This window comes from Rhamphochromis longiceps, linkage group LG12 (assembly GCF_057381845.1).
Source record: "Rhamphochromis longiceps isolate RC_006_pf linkage group LG12, R_longiceps_female_GT1.1, whole genome shotgun sequence".
Classification (NCBI taxonomy): domain Eukaryota; kingdom Metazoa; phylum Chordata; class Actinopteri; order Cichliformes; family Cichlidae; genus Rhamphochromis; species Rhamphochromis longiceps.
In genome coordinates, this window is record NC_140568.1 from 37,543,117 (window position 1) to 37,567,044 (window position 23,928).

Consider the following 23,928-nt stretch of genomic DNA (forward strand, 5'->3'; position numbering starts at 1 on the left):
TTTCATGAGCAGTACTCAAGTAAAGGCATAGAATGAATTTTGTGTTTTCCTTTCTTAAAAAAGCAAAACTCAACAGCCAATCAGCATTCTGTTTTTAATGTGAGATTAACTTCAGGTACACTTCTGCAAATCGGTACACCTGTCTTCAATTAAAGTAATCAGTGGTGATTCATAAAGAATAAGATGGTGGGAAACTCAACATACATGAAAGAAAGTCTCATGTAGGTAACAAATATTGCCCCGGCACAACACTCACAGCACCTTTTTCAGTTGTTATTCAGCCTTCCTTTTGGTCTTTCCTCTCCCGACACAGCACTTGTGCAGACAGAAACTGCAGGTCTTGATGAAGATGAATATGAGGAGTAAAACTATAGTGAAGATGAAGCCCAGGACATCCAGGCTGTGATACTGGTACCAGGTGAGCTCATGGGCCTGGACCCTCAAGTGCTTGGCCCCTTTGTTTTTCAGTGTGAACTCGATCCAGAATACTGCCTCATCCAAAGCACTCATGGGTCTGTCGTGGTGGATGCTGGCCAACCGCATAGCATTTTCTTTGTACCTGTGAATGTGTATAAATTAGAAAAAACATTGTAAAAATGAATATCATTCATTATGGGGCGATCGTGGCTCAAGAGTTGGGCGTTCGCCTAGTAATTGGAAGGTTGCCAGTTCGAGCCCCGGCTCGGACATTCTCGGTCGTTGTGTCCTTGGGCAAGATTTCAAGATGGCGCAGAGTATGGCAGCCTCGTCGCGAGCTCCCCCAAGCAACGGCTTTCTTCTGTGTTTAATTTTACTTTTCCTTTATTTTTTCACGAGCAGCACTTGTCTCCTTGTGTACGACCGACAAACCTTACTGGACATAAAAGACGGTCTTTCTTATAACTTTCCGGAGTTCAAGTTTTGCAACACGGACGCTCCGTTTGCAGACCCCCCATTCATCTCACCTGAGACGCCTTTGTTCTCTGGCCCTGGAGGCCGCCGACGCAGAGGGAGAAGATCTGGCGTTCTGGTTCGACTGAGACGGCGCACTTACAGACCACCGTTACCCAGTTTATTACTGGCTAATATGCAGTCTCTGGAGAACAAGCTGTGCGAGCTTCGGGCACGGATCTCATTCCAGCGAGAGATGCGGGACTGCTGCGTGATCTGCCTCACAGAAACCTGGCTATCGGACAAAGTACCGGACTCCGCAATACAACTGCCGGGGTTCTCTGTGCACCGCGCGGACAGGTCACAGGATCTTACTGGGAAAAGCAGAGGCGGTGGTGTGTGTTTCATGATCAACAACAGCTGGTGTGATTATGCGAACGTGCACCCGGTCAAATCCTTCTGCTCACCGGACCTGGAGTACCTGATGATTAAGTGCCGGCCATTCTGGCTACCGAGGGAATTTACAGCAGTGATTATTACGGCTGTTTACATTCCCCCACAAGCCGACACTGACCGTGCACTCAGGGAACTGTACAGCGCGATCAGCAGCGAGGAAACCGCACACCCAGAGGCAGCGTTTATCACAGCCGGAGACTTTAATAAGGGAAACCTGAAGAAAGTCTCACCAAAACTCCATCAACACATCCTTTTCAACACACGTGGAAACCGGCTACTCGACCACTGTTACACCTCTTTCCGGGATGCGTACAAAGCCCTCCCCCGCGCCCCATTCGGCCAATCAGATCACTGCTCCATCCTGCTCCTGCCCGCCTACAGGCAGAAGCTGAAACAGGAAGCTCCAACCCGGAGGGCGGTGCACTGTTGGACGGACCAATCGGAGTCTGCGCTGCGGGACTGTTTTGATCACGCGGACTGGGAAATGTTTCACGTGGCTGCCAGAGACATTGATGAATACACAGACTCAGTCTGTGGATTTATCAGGAAATGCGTGGAAGATGTCGTCCCATCCAGAACAGTCAAATCCTTCCCAAATCAAAAACCCTGGATTAACGGAGATGTTCGCGCGGCACTGGCGGCACGGAACACCGCCTTTGCCTCCGCGAACACATCGGACTACAAACACGCACATTACCAACTCCGGAAGACGAACAAAGCAGCCAAACGTGAGTACAGGGACAGGGTGGAGCAACAGTTTGACAACCCTCGGAGTATGTGGCAGGGACTAAACACGATCACAGACTTTAGAGGGAAAACCAGCACACCGCAGACCACGGCCTCTCTGTGTGAGGATCTAAACGTATTCTACGCTAGATTCGACACAGCGAACACCATGAGACCGGACAGTGTGCGCACCGCGGATGACGTCAGTGCGCACACTGTGTCTGAGGAGGATGTGCGGAAGTGCTTCAGGAAGGTGAACGCACGCAAAGCTACTGGTCCGGACGGGATTCCCGGCCGCGTCCTCAGGTCATGCGCGGCTCAGCTGGCTGGAGTGTTCACGCACATCTTCAACCTTTCCCTCTCTCTGTCTGTAGTCCCAGCCTGCTTCAAAATGGCCACCATCGTCCCTGTACCCAAATCCTCCACCATCTCCTCATTGAACGACTGGCGACCTGTAGCCCTGACCCCCATCGTAAGCAAATGCTTCGAGAAGCTGGTCAGGGACTTCATCTGCTCTGCACTACCCGACTCACTGGACCCTCTACAGTTTGCATACCGCCACAACAGGTCCACTGATGATGCCATAGCCCTGACACTACACACTGCCCTGTCACACCTGGAGAAGAGAGACACGTATGTGAGGATGCTGTTTGTAGATTACAGCTCAGCATTCAATACCATCGTTCCCTCGAAGCTGGACAGGAAACTGCAGGATCTAGGACTGAGCAGCTCCCTCTGCAGCTGGATCCTTAGCTTCCTGTCTGACAGACGCCAGGTGGTCAGACTGGGCAGCATCACCTCATCCCCCATCACACTGAACACTGGTGCTCCACAGGGGTGTGTACTGAGCCCTCTCCTGTACTCACTCTACACCTACGACTGCACAGCCACTAACAGCTCCAACATCATTGTGAAGTTTGCGGACGACACTACAGTGGTGGGTCTTATCACCAACAGTGATGAGACGGCTTACAGGGAGGAGGTCAGCGCCCTGACCCACTGGTGTCAAGACAACCATCTCACCCTCAACGTCGCAAAGACAAAGGAGTTGATAGTGGACTTCCGGAGGTGCAGAGAAGTACACACCCCCATCACCATCAACGGCGCTGCTGTGGAGAGAGTGAGCAGCTTCCGGTTCCTTGGTGTACATCTGGCTGAGGATCTTACGTGGTCAGTACACACAAACAAAACAGTGAAGAAGGCGCAGCAGCGCCTCTTCTTTCTCAGGAGACTGAAAAGATTCGGCATGAGCCCCCGCATCCTCAGGACCTTCTATCACTGTGCCATTGAGAGCATCCTCACTGGATGCATCACCACCTGGTATGGCAACAGCACCGCCTACAACTGCAAAGCTCTCCAGCGAGTAGTGCGGTGCTCTGAACGGATAATTGGAGGTGAGCTTCCCTCCCTCCAAGACATCTACAGGAAGCGCTGCCTGAGGAAAGCGGGGAGGATCATCAAGGACTCCAGTCACCCCAGCCATAAACTGTTCAGACTGCTTCCATCAGGAAGGAGGTTCTGCAGCATCCGGTCCCGTACCAGCAGACTGAGAGACAGCTTTTTCCATCAGGCCATCAGACTGCTGAACACGTCATAGACACCTCAGCTTCACTACTGGAACTTCAACATTATGCACTCCACACTGTATATAAATGCCACTTGTTTTGCACATATTCAACTCTGTATATTTTATATATTTTATTATTATTATTATTATTATTATTTATTTTTTTTTTTTTACTATTTAATTTGTAAAAATGTGTACACACACACACACACACACACACACACACACACACACACACGTAGGAAAATATTTAGTATACACATCCAGAAATGCATACACTATTATATATTGTACATATATTTATTAGTTTCAGGTTGGCCATTCTTGTATTTTGCTCGTTTGTGTTGTTGTGTTTGCACATCTCTGTTGCTTGTGGGGCTCGCACACAAGAATTTCACTCGCATGTGCTGTGCCAGTGTGCCTGCACATGTGATGTGACAATAAAAGTGATTTGATTTGATTTGATTTGACACTTCACCCGTTGCCTACTGGTGGTGGTCAGAGGGCCCGGCAGCCTCGCCTCTGTCAGTGCGCCCCAGGGTGGCTGTGGCTACAATGTAGCTTGCCATCACCAGTGTGTGAATGGGTGCATGAATGGATGTGTAAAGCGCTTTGGGGTCCTTAGGGACTAGTAAAGCGCTATATAAATACAGGCTATTTACCATTTCTTTGCTTTTTCATTAATGAAAAAGCCATAAAACTCCAGACCATAAAAACTCCAGAAATTTGTATACAGAGGTCATTAAAGTTCTTCTCTCGCCACATCCGGTCGCAGCAGATGGCTCCGCCCCTCCCTGGACCTGGTTCTGCCGGAGGTTTCTTCCTGTTAAAAGGGAGTTTTTCCTTCCCACTGTCGCCAAAGTGCTTGCTCATAGGGGGTCATATGATTGTTGTTGTTGTTTTCTCTGTATCTATTATTGTACGATCTATTGTACAATATAAAGCGCCTTGAGGCGACTGCTGTTGTGACTTGGCGCTATATAAATAAAATTGAATTGAAAGTTCAGCTCAGCAGGGCTTTTTTGTGTTAGCTGGCTTCAAGAAAAAATAGTTTAAGGTAGATTCTTCACGTTTCATACTCTGAGCCTGCTCCATTTTTTTCCTTTTAAAGCCTGTTTTCAGTGCCTAATTTAAAGTGCAGATAGTTCAGAGAACTCACGATTTGTCATCGATGACGGTGTTGACTGCATCTCTTAGGTCCTCAGCTGTCATGAAGTTCAAATTGAGAATAACTGCAGTTCCTTTTTCCTTCATGTGGATCATGTTGTCTGGCTGGTCACTGAACATGGGTATGCCCACCATGGGAACTCCGTGGTAGATGGCTTCATAAATCCCATTTGTGCCTCCGTGAGTGATGAAAGCTCTAGTTTTAGGGTGACCTAACACATGCCAAATAACCGTGTGACATTGAAAGTTAGTTTTTCACATGTGAAAAAAAGGAGAATTTCAAGAACCTGGAACAAGTTTTTTGAGCCAAGATTGATTTGCACGTTCTAATACCTCTGTGCATTCAACTAATCTTTAGTGCAACCTCTTGGAGAAAAAGAATTAGCCAGGGTAGATTTGCACAGGGTGCAATATGTAATCAAGATCACATCTGCTAGAAAAGTATATAATATAATATAATTTCCTTTTGTTAATAAACAGAATGCTAACAACCTGCATTTAATGTTGAATGCATGTTTAATTTATGTCATTGCAGATTTAAGAAAGTCTGTGTTTGGTACCACGTTTGCGTACCTAGGAGGTCATTCCGAGGGATCCAGTCATATATTCTAGTGTTGGCACTCAAGGTTTCTGGTTTTTCTCCTTTGTACCTCCACAGCACCTGTAAAAATAACATTTCTTACTTTACATTTTTTCTTTTGTAGTATACTCACAGCCCAGTATATTTAAGTAATATATCACAACGTATTATAGAAAAACTAGAGAATGTGTAAATAACCCTGAATGCCTTTCCTTGCAACTTATTTTGGCACTCATTGCTGTCTTCTACTACCAACTTCCTGTTCGGGTGTAGAAGCTTTTATTTTGATGGGACGATTTCCTGTAAAATGTTTTTGGCGCAGTTTTCAGCGGTAGTCGCGGGAGTTTTGAAATGTGATGGCTTAACGGAGCCTATGGAGATTTCTTTTGTCATTAGCAGCCCCCTTGATAGAGGCACAAGGTATGGTTATGATATAAATAAGGACACGTTTAGATGTTTTTGTGACAGTCGCTACATTTGTTAAATGTTACGTTGAAACGAACTTCATGTTATAAGGTTTACGATTGTAAGAGTGTGGATTATTTTTGCTTACACGCTGTTTCTATGTATACATCCCCAGCTCTTACGGTGAGATTGATGGTTTACTGCCATTAAACCTTCAAAACGTCATCAGTAAAGTGTCATCCTTCATTCGGGGGGGTTCGCTACAGAATGCATTTCCTGAAGAAAATGCAGTGTGAATGCTGATAGTTGAATGTTTTGAGCTGGATTGTGATGATTCCTGAATGTTAAGTTAAAAATGCTGAATGAGCTGAAGAAGAGAATTTTTCACCTGAAAATAAAAGTGCTAAACAGTTGAAAGCTGACACAGAAGAAGTTTCAAAATTGAAAGGTAGCTCAACATGTTTAAATACACATTAGAAAAAGCTGAGTAATGACAAAAGAAAATTTAGAGTCAGAAAACATCTGAATGAATATTGAAATCTGATATTCTTTAAATGACTTGGAAGTACATATGTGAAATGTAAATAAAAATTGAATCAGAACAAATCTAGATGAGTGTTGACAGCTTATATTCCTTAAAAAGTAGAAGAGTGGAATTATGTATTTTAAATGTCTAAAATCAAGAATCACAAATGGCAAAAAATGTTTCTGCATCTGTGCACATATCTGTCTCTGTGTTCGTGTGTGTCTGTGTGCGTTTATGCACGTGTGTCAAAGTAATAACAGAGATATTAAATTAGGTTAGATGAGTTTAATTGTGGGTGAATCCACTACAGACAGGTAAATAGTTTCATGTCTGATCATCCAGTCAGAAAAGATGATTCTAAACTCGATCAACTGACTCCAACTGCCCAGATTTGAACCACCTGTCTGCTGTAAAGAAATCCTCCAATGAACAACAAGCTTGGATTTAACAGGCCAATCAGAATGCTCTATCCAGTTGGCCTGCACTAACTACTGGAATACTATTACTCTATAGCAAAACCAAGTCAAATCTCCCTGACCGCACCTGTTGAAAAACTGCTTCTAAATCCAAAACCGTAACTCCTATCAAAAAGACCCTTTGAACCGTGAGGACATGTCTACACAACAGTGTGTTTTTATGTTCCTGGTGTCAAAAATGGGTTCACAGGAGCAATTTAAAAAGTGGGGTCATTCCTGCTGTTGATACAAATTTCTGACAGACTGATTAATTTCTTACTTTGGACAGAAAAGCCCACAAATAGTAACTGAAAGTCGCTGCAGTAAAGGCCTGACTAGGGATGGGTATCAAAAACCGGTTCTTGTTGAGAACCGGTTCCCACTGTTTCAATTCCTTGGAATTGTTTGACATTTTTGCAAACGATTCCCTTATCGATTCCAGTCGCCCCGAATGACGTCACCACGTTGCGGAGCGTCATTTACCTGGCAGGAAACACGGCGCGTAAGCGGCTCAAACGCTCAAAAGTTTACGAGAACGGATGACAACAGGGCAACTTGCAATACTTGCAAAGTAGATACTTAATTTAAGGGAGGAAACACTACGAATATGCAAAAGCATTTGCTCACAAAACACATCCAGCCATCCATCCATCTTCATCCGCTTTGTCCGGGGCCGGGTCGCGGGGGCAGCAGCCTAAGCAAAGAGGCCCAGACCTCCCTCTCCCCAGCCACCTCCTCCAGCTTATCCGGGGGAATACCAAGGCGTTCCCAGGCCAGCCGAGAGATATAATCTCTCCAGCGTGTCCTGGGTCTGCCCCGGGGCCTCCTCCCGGTGGGACATGCCTGGAACACCTCACCCAGGAGGCGCCCAGGGGGCATCCTTGTCAGATGCCCGAACCACCTCAGCTGGCTCCTTTCGATGTGGAGGAGCAGCTGCTCTACTCTGAGCCCCTCCCGGATGGCCGAACTTCTCACCCTATCTCTAAGGGAGAGGCCAGCCACCCTTCGGAGGAAGTTCATTTCTGCCGCTTGTATCCGCGATCTCGTTCTTTCGGTCACTACCCACAGCTCGTGGCCATAGGTGAGGGTAGGGACGTAGATCGACCGGTAAATTGAGAGCTTCGCTTTTACACTCAGCTCCCTCTTCACCACGACGGATCGGTGCAGCGTCCGCATTACTGCAGCTGCAGCCCCAATCCGTCTGTCGATCTCCGGCTCCCTTCTCCCATCACTCGCGAACAAGACCCCGAGATACTTGAACTCCTCCACTTGGGGCAGGAACTCATCCCCGACCCGGAGTGGGCACTCCACCCTTTTCCGGCTGAGAACCATGGCCTCAGATTTGGAGGTGCTGATCCTCATTCCCGCTGCCTCACACTCGGCTGCGAACCGTTCCAGTGCGAGCTGGAGGCCCTCACCCGATGAAGCCAACAGAACCACATCATCTGCAAAAATCAGAGATGAGATTCTGAGGCCACCAAAGCGAAAGCCCTCCGCCACTTGGCTGCGCCTAGAAATCCTGTCCATAAAAATTATGAACAGAACCGGAGACAAAGGGCAGCCCTGGCGGAGCCCATCACCCACCAGGAACGAGTCCGACTTATTGCCGGCAATGCGAACCAAGCTCTTGCAACGGTTGTATAGGGATCGAATGGCCCGTAGCAATGGGCCAGACACCCCATATTCCCGCAACACCTCCCACAGGACACCCCGAGGGACACGGTCGAATGCCTTCTCCAAGTCCACAAAACACATGTAGACTGGTTGGGCAAACTCCCATGAACCCTCAAGTATCCTGGAGAGGATAAAGAGCTGGTCCAGTGCTCCGCGACCAGGACGAAAACCGCATTGTTCCTCCTGTATCCGAGGTTCGACTAACGGACGAACTCTCCTTTCCAGCACCCTGGCATAGACTTTCCCAGGGAGGCTGAGGAGTGTGATCCCCCTGTAGTTGGAACACACCCTCCGGTCCCCTTTCTTAAAGATGGGGACCACCACCCCGGTCTGCCAGTCCACAGGTACTGCCCCTGATCTCCACGCAACATTGCAGAGGCGTGTCAACCAGGACAGCCCTACAACGTCCAGAGCCTTCAGGAACTCGGGGCGGACCTCATCAATACCAGGGGCTCTGCCACCAAGGAGTTGTTTAACTGCCTCAGTGACCTCGCCCCCGGAAATTGGCGGGTGATTCCCCTCATCCCCAGACTCTGCTTCCTCCTCGGAAGACGTGTCAGTGGGATTAAGGAGGTCCTCGAAGTATTCCTTCCACCGCCTGACAATTTTCTCAGTCGACGTCAGCAGCGCTCCGCCAGCACTATACACAGTGCAGGTAGAGCACCGCTTTCCCCTCCTGAGACGTCTGACGGTTTGCCAGAATCTCTTCGAGGCAGTCCGAAAGTCTTTTTCCATGGCCTCTCCGAACTCCTCCCACACCTGAGTTTTTGCTTCAGCCACTGCCCGAGCCGCATTCCGCTTGGCCTGTCGATACCTGTCGGCTGCCTCCGGAGTCCCACAGGCTAACCAAGCCCGATAGGACTCCTTCTTCAGCCTGGTGGCTCCCTTCACCTCTGGTGTCCACCATTTGGTTCGGGGATTACCACCACGGCAGGCACCAACCACCTTGCGGCCGCAGCTCAATGCAGCAGCTTCGGCAATGGAGACGCTGAACATGGTCCATTCGGACTCAATGTCCCCAGTCTCCCTCGGAATGCTGTTGAAGCTCTGCCGGAGGTGTGCGTTGAAGATCTCGCGGACTGGGGCCTCTGCTAGACGTTCCCAGCACACCCTCACTACGCGTTTAGGTGCACCAGGTCTGTCCAGCGTCTTCCCCCGCCACCTGATCCAACTCACCACCAGGTGGTGATCAGTTGACAGCTCAGCCCCTCTCTTTACCCGAGTGTCCAGAACATATGGTCGCAGATCTGCTGATACGATTACAAAATCGATCATCGACCTACGGCCTAGAGCGTCCTGGTGCCACGTGCACTTATGGACACTCTTATGTTCGAACAGGGTGTTCGTTATGGCCAAACTGTGATTAGCACAGAAGTCCAATAACAGAGCACCACTCGGGTTCAGATCAGGGAGGCCGTTCCTCCCAATCACGCCCCTCCAGGTCTCGCTGTCGTTACCCACGTGAGCATTGAAGTCTCCCAGCAGGACAACAGAGTCTCCAGGTGGAGCACCCTCCAGCACCCCCCCCCCCCCCAGGGACTCTAAGAAGGCTGGGTACTCTGAACTGCCACTCGGCGCATAAGCGCAGATAACAGTCAGGACCCATTCCCCGACCCTAAGGCACAGGGAACAAATCCTCTCGTCCACCGGGAAAAACCCCAACATACCGGCAGCAAGCCGAGGGGATATTAGGATACCCACTCCAGCCCGCCGCCTCTCACCAGGGGCAACTCCAGACTGAGACAGAGTCCAGCCCCTCTCCAGGAGACTGGTTCCAGAGCCCAAGCCATGTGTAGAGGTGAGCCCGACTATATCTAGCCGGTACCGCTCAACCTCACGCACTAACTCAGGCTCCTTCCCCACCAGAGAGGTGACATTCCATGTCCCTATTGCCAGTCTTGGCAGCCGGGGGTCAGTCCTCCAGGGCCTCCGCTCCTGGCCGCCACCCGGCACACAATGCACCCGACCCCTATGGCGCCTCCTGCGGGTGGTGGGCCTGCGGGAGGATGGGCCCATGTCTCCTCTTCAGGCTGTGCCCGGCCGGGCCCCATGGACTAAGGCCCGGCCACCAGACGCTCGCCCTCGGGCACCCTCCCCGGGCCTGGCTCCAGGGCGGGGCCCCGGTAACCCTATCCCGGGCAGGGTAAACTGTTCCCTCGGTGTCCTTTTCATAAGGGTCTTATGAATCGCTCTTTGTCTGGTCCCTCACCCAGGGCCAATTTGCCATGGGAGACCCTACCAGGGGGCAAAAGCCCCCAGACAACATAGCCCCTGGGATCCCTGTGACACACAAACCCCTCCACCACGATAAGGTAGCGATTCAAGGAGGGGTCACAAAACACGTGATAACCTTAAAATGAATGTCATGTTTTTAATTCCGCTCCGGACTCGTGAATCTCAACCCAGCAGCAGCGGTAACGTTTGCACGTCCTCTCCCGTTAATGCGGCAGGTAAATAATCAACTAACAGTGCATATTATGTTAGCGCGATCTGCCTTATTACAAAACCTGCTATTACTGTGCATTTAGGTGACCATGATGAGACAGACAGAGTCTGGCTGGCTCAGATGCTGGCAGTTCTCGCTGCAGTCTACCGGTAGCGTCTCCTTTCAGGCCAGGATAGATGAATGTCACTGAGCAGTGACTAAGTTTGTGGTAAAAGGCTTGAACCAGTGTTGCCAACTCCTCAGTAAGGAAAATCGCTATTGGTTGTCCTAGAAGTCGCTAGAAGTCGCTAAATGACGTCATCGCCTAATTTGCATAATTGGTCATGCTAATCTAATTGTAACCTATGTTGTTGGAGAGAGAAATAACATCGTGGAAGAGACATAAAGTGAGTAAAAAACGTCCTAAATGCATTTAGAGTTTATTTAGAACTACAAATTAAATTTATTTTAGCAATTATTGTTTTTTTTAATGTCACAATTCCAACCCTGCTCCTTTACCCGGGCTTGGACCGGCAAAAGTGACCTGAAATAGGCACTCTGGTGGAGTTACTTTGTGTGTGTGTTTATAAGTAGTTTTAAACCTTGTGATCCACAAAACAGCATAAGAGTAAAAGAGTAAAAGAAGAACTGACTGCGTTACAGCACCCACTGCTTGTTGAGAGTAAAAGCGATACGCGCTTTCACGTCTTTTTTTAGCGACTTTTTTTAGAAAAAAAGTCGCCAAGGGGTCTGAAAACTCGCTAAATATAGCGACAAAGTCGCTAAGTTGGCAACACTGGCTTGAACCCATTTGCCACAGCAGATGCCCCCAATTTTAGGTAAGTGAATGTGTTTAATTGTAGGCAGGGACATTACTGGATATTCTTGTGTAATTGCTACTGAATAATTTATGTTATGCTTTGTTATTGCTACAGAAGAATATTTATTTTATTATTTTACATTTACAATTTTTTTTCCTGGGGACCCTGTGACACCCCATTGAAGAGCCGTAGGCTGGATCTCTTAAGATCTCACTGTTGGGTTTGTAAGGCCATGTTACTCCTAAATTTCTATCTTGTTCAAAGAGAAGATATAAAACAAAGTTCTAAGCTAATCGAACTTAGTGTTCTCCTTTTTTAAAAAGAATTGATAAGAGAATCGATAAAGAATCGAATCGTTAAACAGAATCGAAAATGGAATCGGAATCGTGAAAATCTTATCAATACCCATCCCTAGGCCTGACAGAGCATTACAAAGGAGGTAACCCACTACTATCTTGTGATTTTCTTGACTTCAAGACTTCAGGCTGTCATTGCCAGCAAATGGTTTTCAAACAGGTATTAGAAATGAACATTTTATTTTCATTTTTATTCAATGTAATTTGTCCAATTACTTTTGAGTCCCTGAAATGAAGGGATTGTGTGTTTTCGTTTTCTTTTTCCTTTTTTTTAATGCTTTAGTTCCTCACATTTTCATGCAAGGTATGTAGCTCCCGTTAGCCACCACGCGGACAAGTTCTTGTTTACAGATGATTTATTCAATGTTCGGCGACAAGATCACTCAGCGTCGTCATCATCATCATCATCGTGAGAACTACCCAAAGAAAACGATTGCAATAAGCAACATGTTTACAATAACTCTTATCACAGTAAATCCAAACAATAAAGGTATAGACACATAAATGCCCTTTTATGGCACTTTCATTGAAACTGAAATTAACAGAGGCACCCTGAACACACCTCATTGCCTGCTGTAGCCAAACGGGAGAAAGTCCGTTCTTCGCGCGAGCCGCTACTCCTCTCAACGGTGAGTCCACAATTGGGTTTAATTTAACTTAACTTATGTGTTCTTTAAAACTTAAGTCCAGTTTAAAGCAGTAGGACGATGCAGCTGAACTCACAGAGCGCCATGCTTCTCTGCTCTAGTGTCACCACAAACTCAGTCCGTGCTGCACGTTACTTCCGCTACCACCAATTACAAAACAAAGTTCCACAATTAAAGGAAACTTACAAATATAAACACAAGAAAAACATTGGAACACTTCACTGTTAGTTACACTCCCACCAAATCACCTGTGATTTTCCCATAAAACGTAACATGTATGGATATAACAAGAAATCACATTTAACATTAATTGAACTTGTGGATTGGCAAAGTGACTCTTCAATTAGCCTCCAGTAGAGTTACAGTCTTTTGAATAGGTCTCTCCAGATAGGTTGGTTTTGTGGTGCGCCTTCCTCTAGCATCTAGAGTTGAGTCACTGATCAACAACCTCACACTTCTCACCTTTCCATCCTGTCCCAGATAGACATCTATGATCCTTCCCATCTTCCATTGACTACGTGGAGCAGAATCATCCTTGAGAAGCACAATATCATTGACTTTCGCATTTCGTCTTGCTCTGTTCCATTTTTGTCTGCTCTGAAGATTCAACAGATATTCCCTTTTCCACCGTTCCCAGAAGCTGTTGGCTAAGAACTGTACTCTGCGCCATCGTTTTTGCAGGTACACATCTTCCTTGATAAACTTTCCAGGAGGTGGGGGAATAATGCTTGACTTCATTGTCAGAATGTGGTTAGGTGTCAAGGGTTCTGGACCAGATGGATTGTGCAAATGCTCTGATGTTAATGGCCTGCTATTCACAATTGCCATAACTTCGTAGAGGAAGGTTCTTAACGAACTGCTGTCGAGCCTTTTAACTGCTTGGTCGAGAACGGATGCCAGAACATTACGCACGGTGCGTATTTGGCGTTCCCAAACCCCACCTTTATGACTTGCAGATGGTGTGTTCATAACAAACTCACATCCAATTTTCTTGAGGTTCTCTCCATCCATCTCCTTCATGGCTTCAGCGAACTCGTGCCTTGCACCAATGAAATTGCTGCCTTGATCACATCGAATTTGCCTGACACTTCCACGCAATGCAATAAACGAACGCAAGGCATTGATGAATGCATCAGTTGTTAAGTCCTCAAGCATCTCAATATGTATGGCTCTTGAGCACATGCATGTGAGTAAAAGCCCATAACGCTTAAGCTCCTTTCTGCCATCCTTGACATAGATAGGCCCGAAGCAGTCCATCCCACAATATGTGAAGGGTGGAGACAACTCCGTGCGTTCTTGTGGGAGGTTCGCCATCCTTTGTCCTTCAGTGTTCCGTCTAAACTTCCTGCATTTTGTGCAGTTGTAAATATGAGAGGAGACTGCCTTACTGCATCCAAGAATCCAAACACCATTGGCTCACAGCTCGTTAACAGTCATACCTCGACCTTGGTGCTGCACCTTTTCATGATGATGCTTGATGAGCAGTGTTGCCAAATGGCTTCCTTTAGGAAGGATAGCTGGGTGTTTCACATGGGGGTGAAGACTGGACATTGTTAAGCGCCCTCCAACCCTGAGTACACCCTGCTCATCAAGGAATGGGTTTAATTTGTGCAATTTATTTGCCTTGTCAATTGCCTTGATTTGCCCATTAAGCTTGAGACTCTTCATGGTTTCAGCAAGGTGTGTTGCTTGAACCAGTTTGATGAGAAAAACTTCTGCCTCCTTACGCTCCTGCAAAGTGGTGGGTTCACTAAACCTTGGTTTGTGGCCTTTAGCTGCCCTTGCTCTGCGTTTCAGTATGGCTACAGCTTGTACTGCTCTTGCCCAATCTGAAAACCTTTCAAGACGATCTAGCAGTGACCTCTCTTCCCTTGAGTGAATTTTGTGGACATGAGTCTTTCGTAACTCTGGGTCATCTTCTGATATTTCTCCCACTGTGAACACACTACTTGGGAGGTTTAGCTGCCACAGAAAATTTGGACGTCTAAACCAGTTAGATGCCTTGAGCTGTTCTGCTGTCTGTCCCCTAGAAGAGTGGTCAGCGGGGTTGTCTTCTGAAGCAATGTAGTTCCATTGGTCAGGATGTGTGCTCTGCTTGATACGTTGGACACGGTTTGCTACAAAAACATGAAATCTCCTTGCATCATTGTTGATGTAGCCAAGGACAACCCTTGAATCAGTCCAAAAGTATTCCTGCAGGCCTTCCATTTCAAGCTCTCTCTGGAGCATGTCACTTGTGCGCACTGCCACCACTGCTGCAGAGAGCTCAAGTCTTGGTATAGTTGTTACCTTTGAAGGAGCTACCCTTGCTTTCCCCATCACGAGGGAACAGTGCACTTCTCCCGATGCGCTTATTACTCTCAGGTATGAGCACTCTCCATAACCTGAGGCACTGGCATCTGAAAAATGATGCAGCTCGTATTTCACAACTTTGCCAAAGCTTCCTGGTAGGTAGCATCGTTGTACCTTTATGGTTGCTAGATCTTGCAGTCCTCTCAACCAGGATTCCCACTGGGGCAGCAGATGGTCTGGAAGAGGATCATCCCAACTAACTCTCTCGAGACACATTTGCTGGAGGATTTTCTTTCCTAAAAGGATGAAAGGTGCGACAAAGCCAAGCGGATCAAACACCGAGGCCACGGTGGACAATACCCCTCTTCTGCTCATGGGTTTTTCTTTCACCACCACTCTAAACTGGAAATCATCTGATGTGACACACCATTGTACACCAAGGGCTCTCTCCATGTGTGGTTCATGAAGAGCCATATCCAAGTTGTTGGCTCCTCCAGCACACTCTTCCTTTGGGATTGATGACAACACCTGCTTACTGTTGGAAATGAACTTATGCAACCTTAAGTTGCCAGTGTTGCAAAGCTCCCTTGCTTCATTCACTAGCTGGATTCCCTTTGCTTCGGTGGATACACTAGTCAAACCGTCATCAACATAAAAGTTTCTTTCTATGAAGCGGACGGATGCTTCGCTGAAATTCCCCCTTGCCATTGCAGCAAGATGTTTGAGGCCATAATTAGCACAGCCTGGAGACGAAGCAGCTCCAAACAAATGGACTCTCATGCGATAGACTGCTGGCTGTGCTTCTAAATCTCCATTCTCCCACCAGAGAAAGCGGAGGTAATCTTGGTCTTCTGCCCTCACGTGAAATTGGTGGAACATACGTTCTATGTCACACATGATTGCAACCTTTTCCTTGCGAAACCGACACAAGACACCAACAAGGGAATTTGTCAGCTCTGGACCAGTCAATAGATGATCATTTAAAGATGTCCCCTGAAACCGGGCTGAACAGTCAAAAACAATGCGGATTTTCCCAGGCTTTTGCGGGTGATAAACACCATGGTGTGGGATGTACCACACTGGGTGTTTGTGGAGATCAGCCTTGGGGATCTTCTCAGCATCTCCACGCGCTATGGTCTCTTCCATGAAGGTTTTGTAGTCCTGGTAATATCTGCTGTTTCTCCTTAATTTCCTTTCTAGGTGCTTAAGGCGATGGATAGCACACACCATATTGTCTGGCAAGCTCGGCCTTTCTCGTTTAAATGGAAGAGGCATCTCAATATGACCATCTTCTTTGTGTTTGATTCCTTGTTTCAATTTCGACAAAAACTGGAGGTCATCTTGAGAGAAGTGATTGTCCTCAGCAACTCTCTCATTAAAGTCACATTCAAGCTCTTTAATTATGTCAGATGAGATGACTTCCTTGATCTGTGTTCTGCATACATAGTGAACTTCCTGTTTGGGACTTGATGGAAGCTGAAGTTCCGGTGTCACTTGCCTTGTGATGACTTGATGACTCACTCCAATAGTGTCTCCACAGTCTACGTATGGGCTGCCATGTCCAATAATGCTCCATCCCAAGTCTGTTCTCTGTGCAAATGGTTGATTTTCTTCACCGCACACCACCTCTCTAGGAAGAAGTGCCTGAGAACAGTTGTAGCCAATTAGTAGACCAACATCACACCCTTGACGAGGAACAATCCTATCTGCAATCTGCTCAAGATGGGGCCATGCCATTGCTGTCTCTGGTGTGGGTATGTGGTCTCTGTTCGCCGGAATGAACTTTCTTGTGTAGGTTGTAGGAAGAGTTATTTTCTTCTCTGAGTTGAATCCTCTAACTTGCAACCCAGAGATCCTTTGGCAAGCTACAACTTTGTTTGTAGAGGCCATAGTAGATAACTTTAGCTTGACCTGTTCCCCCTTTGCATTTAGAGAATCTGCTGCCTCCTCAAGAATGAAAGTTGTGTCACTTTGCGTATCAAGGAGAGCATACACAAGTGTTTCTCTGTCAGGCTCTTTCATCATTGAAACCCACACAGGAATGATTGTAGATGTCTGAATGTTGGTGTTGTCATGCTGAACTCTGTTGGATGTTGCTTCACTTACAGTGGGGCAAAAAAGTATTTAGTCAGCCACCGATTATGGAAGTTCCCCCACTTAAAATGATGACAGAGGTCAGTAATTTGCACCAGAGGTACACTTCAACTGTGAGAGACAGAATGTGAAAAAAAAATCCATGAATTCACATGGTAGGATTTGTAAAGAATTTATTGGTAAATCAGGGTGGAAAATAAGTATTTGGTCACCTCAAACAAGGAAAATCTCTGGCTCTCACAGACCTGTAACGTCTTCTGTAAGAAGCTTTTCTGTCCCCCACTCGTTACCTGTATGAATGGCACCTGTTTGAACTCATCATCTGTATAAAAGACACCTGTCCACAGCCTCAAACAGTCAGACTCCAAACTCCGCCATGGCCAAGACCAAAGAGCTTTCGAAGGACACCAGGAAAAGTATTGTAGACCTGCACCAGACTGGGAAGAGTGAATCTACAATAGGCAAGCAGCTTGGTGTGAAAAAAATCAACTGTGGGAGCAATCATCAGAAAATGGAAGACATACAAGACCACTGATAATCTCCCTCGATCTAGGGCTCCACGCAAGATCTCATCCCGTGGGGTCAAAATGATCATGAGAACGGTGAGCAAAGATCCCAGAACCACACGGGGGGACCTGGTGAATGACCTGCAGAGAGCTGGGACCAAAGTAACAAAGGTCACCATCAGTAACACACTACAACGGCAGGGAATCAAATCCCGCAGTGCCAGACGTGTTCCGCTGCTGAAGCCAGTGCATGTCCAGGCCCGTCTGAAGTTTGCCAGAGAGCACATGGATGATACAGCAGAGGATTGGGAGAATGTCATGTGGTCAGATGAAACCAAAATAGAACTTTTTGGTATAAACTCAACTCGTCGTGTTTGGAGGAAGAAGAATACTGAGTTGCATCCCAAGAACACCATACCTACTGTGAAGCATGGGGGTGGAAACATCATGCTATGGGGCTGTTTTTCTGCCAAGGGGACAGGACGACTGATCCGTGTTAAGGACAGAATGAATGGGGCCATGTATCGTGAGATTTTGAGCCAAAACCTCCTTCCATCAGTGAGAACTTTGAAGATGAAACGAGGCTGGGTCTTCCAACATGACAATGATCCAAAACACACCGCCCGGGCAACAAAGGAGTGGCTCCGTAAGAAGCATTTGAAAGTCCTGGAGTGGCCTGGCCAGTCTCCAGACCTCAACCCCATAGAAAATCTGTGGCGGGAGTTGAAAGTCCGTGTTGCTCGGCGACAGCCCCAAAACATCACTGCTCTCGAGAAGATCTGCATGGAGGAATGGGCCAAAATACCAGCTACTGTGTGTGCAAACCTGGTAAAGACCTATAGTAAACGTTTGACCTCTGTTATTGCCAACAAAGGTTATGTTACAAAGTATTGAGTTGTATTTTTGTTATTGACCAAATACTTATTTTCCACCCTGATTTACCAATAAATTCTTTACAAATCCTACCATGTGGATTCATGGATTTTTTTTTCACATTCTGTCTCTCACAGTTGAAGTGTACCTCTGGTGCAAATTACTGACCTCTGTCATCATTTTAAGTGGGGGAACTTGAACAATCGGTGGCTGACTAAATACTTTTTTGCCCCACTGTATTGCTATAGCTTCTCTTTCTTCTAGCTGTTCATTGCTTTGTTCTCTGTGTCTAGCTTCCTGCCTTATTCCTTCAGTCTTTCGTGTCTTTTGTTCTCTTTGATCATCGTGTAAGCAAGTTGGATGCCTTTTCTGGCATGTACTGCAAGTGCTTCTGTACTTACAGTCTCTCGAGTGATGTCCAGGCTTTAAGCAACCAAAGCATAGCTTATTATCTTGAACAAACCTGTGTCGTTCCAATATTGGTCGTTCCAAAAATTTTCTACATTTGTACAGACTGTGGCCTGGTCTTTCACAAAACAGACAACTGCTGGCAGCAATCTTCTCATCAGTGTTTGTTGTTAGAACTTTAGCTGCAGGAGTCTGGTTTCGTTGTGGCTTGACCTTTTCTCCATCGAACTGTTTCAAGGCATGGAGTGAAGTCACAGGATTGCATGCGATCCTGGCTTCCCTTATGAGAAACTGCACAAACTGGCTAAAGCTTGGAAATCTGCCAGTCTCCTCCTCTATCGTCAACACTTTCCTATTCCACCTTGATGTCAACCAATCGGGGAGCTTGGAGAGGATTTTTTGATTCTCATTGCAATCATTAAGAACCTCTAGACCTTTAATCTGGCTTTCCGCAGCTTCACAGCTCCGTAGAAAGTCCACAAATTCCTGAAGTTCCAGACTGTCCTTGGAGCCAATTCTGGGCCATGCACTGAGTTTGTCTCTGAAGGCTTTGGCAATAAGGAAGGAGTTTCCAAATCTCTCATCTAATACTTCCCATGCTGCCTTATAAGCAGCCTCAGTGCCTAACAGGAAATAGTTTTCAACAGCCTTCTTAGCTGGTCCACTAACGTACTTGCACAAATAGTAGATTTTCTCAGAGGCTGGTATGTTTTTTCTATCGATTAAAGTTTGAAAGGCAGCCTTCCAGTTCTTATATTTTAGGGGGTCACCACTGAATGTTGTCAGCTCTGGCATAGGAAGACGACTGGCACTAATAGAATCTGCTAATAACATGGCAAGTGCTGCGATGCCACCATCATGCTGTGGATGTATAACAGTTTGTTGTGGTAAGTGTAACTCTGGTGAGTTATGTATGTGACTTGTGTGCTGAAATCGGTCCCCTTCCCTTTGGCTTTCAGTTTTACATCCATGCAGTAACTGCTTAATTTCTTCTTCTGAATCTTCATCTTGCTCTTGCTCATACACTTGCATGGTTGCCTTAGCCACCCTTAACTGTTTGAGTGCTTCCAATCGTTCCAGTTCCTTGCGTTTGTCTTCCAAAAGCTTTCGCCTGGCAGCATTTTCAACCTCAAGTTTTGCTTGTAACTGTGCTTCTTCTTCCTCCATTCTTAAACGTCGTCTGCAGGCTTCAGCTGTTTGTTCTGCAATCTGTCTTTTATCTTCAGCCTCCAGCTGCAGAAGCTCTGCTTGCTGACACTGTTGTTCATGAAGGATTTCCAGTGTTGCTTGGGCTGCAGCCATTTTAGCAGCAGCTTCTTGTCTGCTCATGGATGACGCACTGGAGGACTTAGAAGCGACTCTTGATGCAACGTGTGACTGTTTGTATTGACTGGAAACCTGTGAGTGCTTACTGACGCCATATGATTTCTCAGACATTAAAAAAGATTCATCTACATTAAACTGTGGTTTGACTGGTGCCTTTCCTCTCAAACGTCTTTGTGCAGTCTTAATAACAGTTCTTGTTACCTCCTCGCAAGTATCAATTCTGCGGCGTGCATTGTTATCAGGAATGTCCACCTGACGCCAATTTTCATATGCTGTGTTTAGTTCGCTGGAAGCAGTATTAATGTTGTTTATTATTGCTTGCAGCTCTTCATCTGAACAATTGTCAGAAATTGAATGGTTAGCATCCTTTGCTAGAACCTTCCACTTTTCGTACTTGATCTTAAAACTTTGCTCCAACTCCTTAATCCTTTGGTTTAACATTCCTCTTCCCTTTTCAGTTAAGGTTCTTGACCTCTGGCTTTTACGAGGTGGGTTTTGAATTTTTTGTTGCGCACACTTACTTGTTGATGGATGAACATCTGATGTTACTCGAACTTCTTGTGGACCATCTGTATTTTGCAGAGGAGAACTGCACAGTGGAGGGTTTTGCTGAGGCCTGGTCACAGTCTCTGCCTCAGGATTGTCACTCAGTTTAGAGAGATTTGTGACTGACATGTTAGGCTAAGTAAAGGAGTCTGATAACATAAAATAACACTGCTTATAGCTTGTAACAAACTTGGTTACTTCCTTTGAATAAAACCTTGCATAAAATCCAGGACTGCTTTAGTAGCTTATTCTTATAACCCTTAAACACATGTCTGAAATCACTAACAACCCTTAAAGACACATATTTTTCAAACTCATGATCAATTGTAAACTTGAACCTTCTTGCTTGCAGCTACAATGAAGCCACTTCAGGACACCCTTATTAACACTTTAAAGCATCCAAACTTGCAAATGGTCTTCAGGTTAATTTTCTGCAGCACACTTGAGAAGATCAATATGTCCTTTCTTTGAATTGTTAGGATGAGCAAACCCGTTCTTGGCTTCTGGCAGGAGCTTGGGGACCCTTGTAGACACGCTAGAGATGACTTATGTTCCTTTCTTTCTCGCCCACTCACAAGGAGCAGATGAGTTCTCACTGTAGCTCCCGTTAGCCACCACGCGGACAAGTTCTTGTTTACAGATGATTTATTCAATGTTCGGCGACAAGATCACTCAGCGTCGTCATCATCATCATCATCGTGAGAACTACCCAAAGAAAACGATTGCAATAAGCAACATGTTTACAATAACTCATATCACAGTAAATCCAAACAATAAAGGTATAGACACATAAATGCCCTTTTATGGCACTTTCATTGAAACTGAAATTAACAGAGGCACCCTGAACACACCTCATTGCCTGCTGTAGCCAAACGGGAGAAAGTCCGTTCTTCGCGCGAGCCGCTACTCCTCTCAACGGTGAGTCCACAATTGGGTTTAATTTAACTTAACTTAACTTATGTGTTCTTTAAAACTTAAGTCCAGTTTAAAGCAGTAGGACGATGCAGCTGAACTCACAGAGCGCCATGCTTCTCTGCTCTAGTGTCACCACAAACTCAGTCCGTGCTGCACGTTACTTCCGCTACCACCAATTACAAAACAAAGTTCCACAATTAAAGGAAACTTACAAATATAAACACAAGAAAAACATTGGAACACTTCACTGTTAGTTACAAGGTATTTGCATTAAAGCTGAAAGTCTGCACTACAATGGCATCCGAGTTATATCATTTAAAATTACAAAAGCCAAATTAGAAAAAAGATGTCTCTGTCCAAATATTAATAGACCTAACTGTATATTGAAGCGTGAGGTTAACTTGTCATTAGAAATCATCAGCTGTTGACAAACTCAGATTTTTCACACTCTGTATTAGGAAAACAAACATAAATATTGTGGAAATAACATGGAAACTGGGCACTTGCACGTTGAAATGTCCACACTCTGCAATGTCATTAAAATTTTTTAGTTTTGGTAGTTCTGGTTTTCAGAAGTAGAGCACTCTGAAACTGGTTATCTAAATCATGAAAAACTACTCCATGCTTTCAGGGTTTGAACAAACTGATTACAGTTGACACAAAGATTATCCTCTGACCTTTTGTGGGATCTGAGCGAGGCCTGAGGCTATCATGTTGGCCTTCTCCTTGGTGACGTTGTTGATCATGGATCCTAAAGTGAAGATCACAATGCCATCATCTCCAGAACTCTGCACAAATTCCTCCAGATCCTGTAACAAGTCAAATATTATCCCACCACCAGCCAACCAGCTGTTTTCTCATTTTTGTTCAACATTTTGATGGCTTCACTGCTCCTGTCAGGAATATTCTGTGATGTAATGATTAATCAGATGGTAATGGTTGAGTGTCCTTACCTCTGGTAAAGGTTTAGCAGGTCTGCAGTGGATCCCACCAACATATTTGAAGTTGGGGGGGAAAGGACGAGGGAATTCAAAATCCCAGTAGGTTCGGATTAACCAGATGTCTGCTTTACTCATCAACTCACAGGCACTGGTGGGAGTTCCTGTTGCAGTGCATAAGTAATGGACATCAATGTATCACCAATAGTTTATGCAAGGCATCATATTTTCTTAATCAGATCTGATGGGATATTAAAAAACTGTGCTTGTATTATTAGCAGATTTCAAATAGTTTAAGTCAGTGCTTCATGTCTATTTGCTCACCTTTGACATCAGAGTAATATCTGTCTAATACGTTCCAAAAAGTGTGATCAATCACAATGTCGTGGAGAGCGTAGAAGAGAAAGTTCCACACTCTCTCTGACAAGTCCATCTTATCTGTGAGTTTGCTCATGGCACCGGGAACAAAGGATGGTGGAGCAGGCATCTGACCACAATGCCTCTCCCAGTTATTAACTGGGGAGCTGCGAAAGGACAAGATGAGTGGGATCCCCAAAATATCTGCTACTAAGTCACTGCCAGCTTTGATGGGGTCCGCCAAGAGAAGATCGTAATTTCCCTCTTTCAACTTCTTCATGATGACTTCTGATTTCACCACACCGTCCAAATACTGAAAAGAAATCTGAATGTGTGTGTTCACATATTTAACGGATCTGGTGAAGATCTCCCAGTAGTTCAAATAATCCAACTCGTATAATACGAATTGGAGGAGCTCTTCCAAAAAATCTTCTATAGTCTCCAATGAGAAAGAGGCATTGAAGGGCTCATAGTGAAAGCGGGCAGGTTCATTGGTGTTCATGTACATTGATGAGCTCGGGACCAGTACAGTTACCTGGTGTCCCCTGTCAACCAGCGTCTCCAGAACAGGCTTCATGTTTATCCAGTGGCTGCCATCAGTGTACCACACCAAAATATTTCCTCCATTTGCACTCCATGTCGCACAAAGTACCAGCAGGATGCAGGCAGAGAGACGCAGATCCATGGTGTCTGAATGTCAGCAGGAAAACTACCCGTGGTCTGATTCTTTGGTGAAAGTATATCAGGAAAGATAATTATTAACTCAATAAATCTGAACTCTGACTCATATCTGTCTGTGCTATCACAATGGGTTAAAAGGTAGTCACAGTAAAGTTGACTGTACTGAGAAACAAGACTGATTTCTAACCAGGAAAGATAATTATTAACTGTGCTATCACAATAGGTTAAAAGGTATTGATAGCAAAGTTCACTGTGCTGAAGGAACAAGACTGATTTCTAACCTGTACCAGTATGCTAGGGAGGCTGTGGATGACCCA

The 23,928-nt window shown here is 45.8% G+C and overlaps 2 protein-coding genes across 2 annotated transcripts; both read right to left on the reverse strand.

The window, feature by feature from the left end:
- Positions 1–6: 6 nt before the first annotated feature.
- Positions 7–23,667, reverse strand: LOC146657851 (UDP-glucuronosyltransferase 2A2-like). Its single transcript, XM_085426210.1, has 6 exons — positions 22,898–23,667; positions 22,589–22,737; positions 22,313–22,444; positions 5,360–5,447; positions 4,779–4,998; positions 7–559 (listed from the first exon to the last, which is right to left on the reverse strand). Exons 1-6 carry the CDS (start codon positions 23,613–23,615, stop codon positions 274–276), a joined length of 1,593 nt encoding a protein of 530 aa, XP_085282336.1. The 5' UTR covers positions 23,616–23,667; the 3' UTR covers positions 7–273.
- Positions 12,310–17,096, reverse strand: LOC146657852 (uncharacterized). The gene is made up of 2 exons (XM_085426205.1): positions 12,591–17,096; positions 12,310–12,444 (listed from the first exon to the last, which is right to left on the reverse strand). The coding sequence occupies exon 1, from the start codon at positions 16,990–16,992 to the stop codon at positions 14,092–14,094; it is 2,901 nt and encodes a 966-aa protein (XP_085282331.1). The 5' UTR covers positions 16,993–17,096; the 3' UTR covers positions 12,310–12,444; positions 12,591–14,091.
- Positions 23,668–23,928: the final 261 nt, after the last annotated feature.

What these genes read in the sequence shown, in the direction of transcription:
- LOC146657852 (XM_085426205.1), bottom strand. Translation starts at nt 16,992, where the DNA reads ATGATGAAAGAGCCTGACAGAGAAACACTTGTGTATGCTCTCCTTGAT.
- LOC146657851 (XM_085426210.1), bottom strand. Translation starts at nt 23,615, where the DNA reads ATGGATCTGCGTCTCTCTGCCTGCATCCTGCTGGTACTTTGTGCGACA. An exon ending in ATATTACTCTGATGTCAAAG is followed by an intron (nt 22,738 to 22,897) that starts GTGAGCAAATAG and finishes GCACTGCAACAG; the next exon opens with GAACTCCCACCAGTGCCTGT. An exon ending in ACCGTCATCGATGACAAATC is followed by an intron (nt 560 to 4,778) that starts GTGAGTTCTCTG and finishes ACACATTCACAG; the next exon opens with GTACAAAGAAAATGCTATGC.